Here is a 4,445-nt window from a genome sequence, read left to right on the forward strand (position 1 = left end):
ATTCCCCGAAATGAGCCTCTTGCAACACTTGACTTGCTTCTTACTCATCCAGACATGCAGCAAAATTTCATTATAAGATCTTCTGTATAAAACTTCATTACTCATAATGAATCTTTTCGATCTCTGCTTGACTTGCTATTTCAGCATTAGGTCTTCTGGCAAGATATGATATTTGAGATAATCAACAAAAGGCTGACGTCAATCGTCTGTTGTTACCTCTAGGTATGATTAGGGATCGCTTCAGCGACTTCGTTAATAATTTCTGACAAGGGTAAGAATCTTCTTTCTTCTATTGTCACCTGCAGTGGGCTTCAATTTGGATAAGATGAAGTTGCCGCTAAGCTTGCCAAAGGATCCGCCTTTGCATTCTCGCATCACGGCACATGCTTGATTTCGACGTGATGGAATTGTTCTAGCAATTGTTGCACTTTTCGACAGTATGGTAGAAGCTCTTGCTTTCTTGTTTCAAACTCAGTTGTTAGTTGATTTATAATCAACTTAGAATCCCTAAAAATCTGCAGTGTCTTTATCTTCATTTCACCAGCTATCTCCATTCCAATGATGAGAGCATTATACTCAGCTTCATTATTTGTGCATGCAGTACCTAATGTGAATGAATAAGGTAATAAATCGCCTTGAGGGGTGATAAATATCACTCCCGCACCTACTCCTGTTGCTCGGGATGTGCCATCAAAAAACACCTGCCATGAGTTTGACGATTCAATCATCATTACTTGTTCATCAGGAAATTCATCAGATACAATTTCATTGTCTGTCAGTGGATGAGCTGCCAAAAAGTCTACCACTGCTTGCCCCTTAACTGCTTTCCCTGGCTCGTAAGTGATTGTATATTCTGATAGTAACAACATCCCTTTCGCCAATCTTTCGGACAATGTCACGCCCCAGACTGGTAACCGGACTCATAAGGAACCCAATAGCCGGTTCTGGCCGCAACAGCCTCCGCAGTACCCCATTCTCAGCTCCTGAAGAAGGTTCCGATCCTGGGATCCTATAAGGAGGATTTTCATAAATCATATATCCATTCCAATCAGAGCATACCCAAGATCACAATAAGCACATCTCAGAAATAACAAAGACACACATCGTAAAATCCACTATGAATTTAGACTTTTTAAGTACAAGGCTTAAAGGAAATACATAAGATAACAGAAGAAAGAAGGAAAGATCTACAACACTGGGTCCTTGGCTCAACTCCTGTCCAAGCTCTGCTGCTACGATGCCAACCTAGGATCTCCTGCACACATCAATCGTGCATAAGCTTATAGAAAGCTTAAAGGGTGGTGAAAGTGTGTGACAATAGTGCGCAGAAGAATAATAGGAGATACTGGAAGGAAACATGATCAAAGCCAACTCCACTAGCCCTTACCAAGGCTGTCATGAATGCAAGAAGCTATACCAAGGCAGTACAATAATGCAGTAAGTCAAACCAAGGCTATATAATGCAATGAGTACTGGGCACCATGCCAAGGCGATGTAATATGAGGCTTATACAGCCGATGTAAATTAAATGCAATGCAAAGTGGTGACAGTCCTCATATCTAAACCATATATCAGTACAGTTCTATCATAAGGGATCTATCGGGGTCAAGTACACTCAGGATGACTGCCGCTCTTCAGACCCGCACAGTTGAATGAGCAAAAGAGACCTCACTCCCACCCGTAGTCAGTCAATCACCAACAAGGCTCGACGGTATCGGACCCATTCACGAGCTGGTCAAACTCAGCCTAACTATTGCCCTCTTTCTCCTAGGCAGGTAAGGCCACACCCCAACCCAATTGGCTACACGACAGTGGGAGTCGTGGCCTAACGGTGTAAGGCCCTCGTGCGCTCATGGTTCCACCTGGTCACGGCGCTGGGGCAGATTCTTGGTACCATGGAAGTTTTAGGATTTTCACCTAAGGGCATCCTATGTACCCCATATGCTCAAGTAACATTTTCGGTGTCCAATCATGGCCATCCATGATGAATTTGTAGATGCTACAGCCCTGATGAAGCAAGGGCGAATATCCACATACTATGCAATGCCAGATGCATGAATCACACAATCAACCATGCATAAATTCCAAGCATCCAACGTGCTCAAGAGGGATGCTACGTCCCTTGGAGAAGGTAACATGCAATGCCCAATGGCACAACCATGACCACAAACACACAATATCAACCAAGCATGCAATGATGTACATGGGTCATGAGGATGAGTCTAAACACACTATGTGGTGGTACACAATGTATTACACTCCTATCCAAGAAGGCACCAAGACTTGGTACTTAGACAATATCCATAAGGAAATCCAACCTCTACTAGGGGCCCATTTACCTGGGGTAGCCCACGAGACTAAGTATACAAGCTACGAGTCTAAGTAATACAGAAGTGAGCCTAGCCAGAGTCTTAGACAAGCATCTAATCACACTTAGATACAATCGAGACTAGAGGGGTTCATAATGGGGACATTTAACCACCATTCCCTAAAATGTATAAGAACCATGAACTATATGGATAGAAGGCCTAAAGCTCACATTCAAGATCAAAAAATAGGTGGTCATATATATATCTATCTATCTATATATATATATATATATATATATATATATATATATCTATATATATATATATATATATATATATATATATATATATATATATATATCCCTCATAATGGGCCATAAGAGCAGGGGTCTAATTCTACATTCAACAACATGGGCCCCAAGAGGGGAATTAAGGCCCAAGGCCCAAATTCCTGATGGCCATAGAATTCCATACATTAAGTTGGACTTGGTGGGCAGTCTGCATACACAATGTATGGCCAAAAAATAAGTTTTAGTTTGGATGAAATGGGGCCCACTACATCAACCCAATAACTAGCAATTTAAGTGGGCAACCAAGGGCCCAATACCATCCTTATCTCGGCCCACAAGTCCATCAAAATGGTGGAAGTCGGCCCAATACATGGCTGAGCTAAGCTGGGATGTCCCAACCCACTCTGGGCCCATGGGATGCCCTAAAAATCTTATCTAAAATGGGGTCCTCATATGATCACTAGAGGTGACCTAAAAGAATGCACTGATTAAGCCCAAAGATTATAAGAAAACATAAGTATACAATACGTAAACAAGTTCTCAACATGGTGGGCCCCATAGCCAAATAAAGTTTTAACCATAAAAATGTACATTTAAGGCCCTTTGATAAACTTTTGGCCCGTTTGACTTCCTGGACCTGCTAAAGTCCAGAAATTAATCAACTATGTGGAAACAATCTCTTGAACGCCAACAATATTCACAGGGGGGCCCGCCAGATGGAGGGTGTGTATACATCATGAAAAGATCAAGTGGGCCTGCTACTGGATTGTGAGTCCAGCAGCAGCCCAAGACAGAGAGTGCTTCCATGATCGAGCGATCCAAGGCTTGAATGGCCTGGACCAACATACGTGGAGGTAGGCTCCACATACATCCATATTGAGCCTCAAATAAACGGCCTAGGGCCTATGGTGGGCCTTTAACCATCCATAGAAAAACCCGTGAGCTTACCTTAGGATCACCCCAGAGGAAATTCACCCTTAACAGATTCCCAAGAGGTAGCCCACTACTACATGAGCATGAAATAAGTTCCAAGGCCTAAAACAATCCATGGGCCTAGTGGGCAATATACATGGCCCAACTAATAGGAAACATTATAGACCCCTAAGTAAGTTTTGGGCCCAACCAAAATGGTTACAAACCCACATATTGTGGTGGGCCTAATGGGTACCCCGGTATTCCAACCATATGGGTAAATTCTCATGTTTAAAACAAGTGAATTAGGCCTCACATCTTGGCCCAAGTATGTGGTTAACTTAGTGGGCAACCAAGGGCCCAACCACTTGTGTATTTTGGCCCCTAAGCCCATCACATTACCATGGTAAGTATAGGCCCAGAGGTCTAATGGGGCCTAACTTAGAAGGTCCTAGATGAGTGGGCCTACCAAGGCCAATCAACACATTGCATATAGGTCCAAATAAAGTTCAATAGAGGTGGGCCTCGAAGCATACATAAATGAGGCCCCAGGACATCTTAGAAGAAGTCAATCTCAAGTGCATAATCCACCCTTAATCTGATGGGCTATGCTGCCCCAAAACAAACCATTAAGCGCGGCCAGTTTGGGCCTTCTTCTAAAATTTTGGCCCACCCATATTCTGGGCCTGTTGGGGCCCAACAAAAATCATAAAGGGGTAAGTACAAGTCCCCTGGTGGCTCACATATGTCTTTATGGGTCCCACCAGATGAAGGGACTGATTTAAACACATAAAATAGGTGGACCATGCTGCTAGACTGAAAGTCCAGCAGTGGTCCAATGGGCCTAGACGTCCCAAGGGTAGACAGTCCTATGGGCCTGGGTAATTGGCCCAAAACTCATCCAAATGAGTCCCAAATGGATGCTATTGAAGGG

At 43.4% G+C, this 4,445-nt stretch overlaps 1 protein-coding gene across 1 annotated transcript; it reads right to left on the reverse strand.

Moving 5' to 3' along the window:
• Nucleotides 1-374: 374 nt before the first annotated feature.
• Nucleotides 375-869, reverse strand: LOC131218089 (uncharacterized). The gene has a single exon (XM_058212772.1). It carries the CDS (start codon nucleotides 867-869, stop codon nucleotides 375-377), a length of 495 nt encoding a protein of 164 aa, XP_058068755.1.
• Between the last annotated feature and the right edge of the window lie 3,576 nt (nucleotides 870-4,445).

Source organism: Magnolia sinica, chromosome 11 (genome assembly GCF_029962835.1).
Source record: "Magnolia sinica isolate HGM2019 chromosome 11, MsV1, whole genome shotgun sequence".
NCBI lineage: Eukaryota > Viridiplantae > Streptophyta > Magnoliopsida > Magnoliales > Magnoliaceae > Magnolia > Magnolia sinica.

Excerpts from the sequence above, each read along its gene's own strand:
- LOC131218089 (XM_058212772.1), bottom strand. The coding sequence starts at position 869 with ATGTTGTTACTATCAGAATATACAATCACTTACGAGCCAGGGAAAGCA.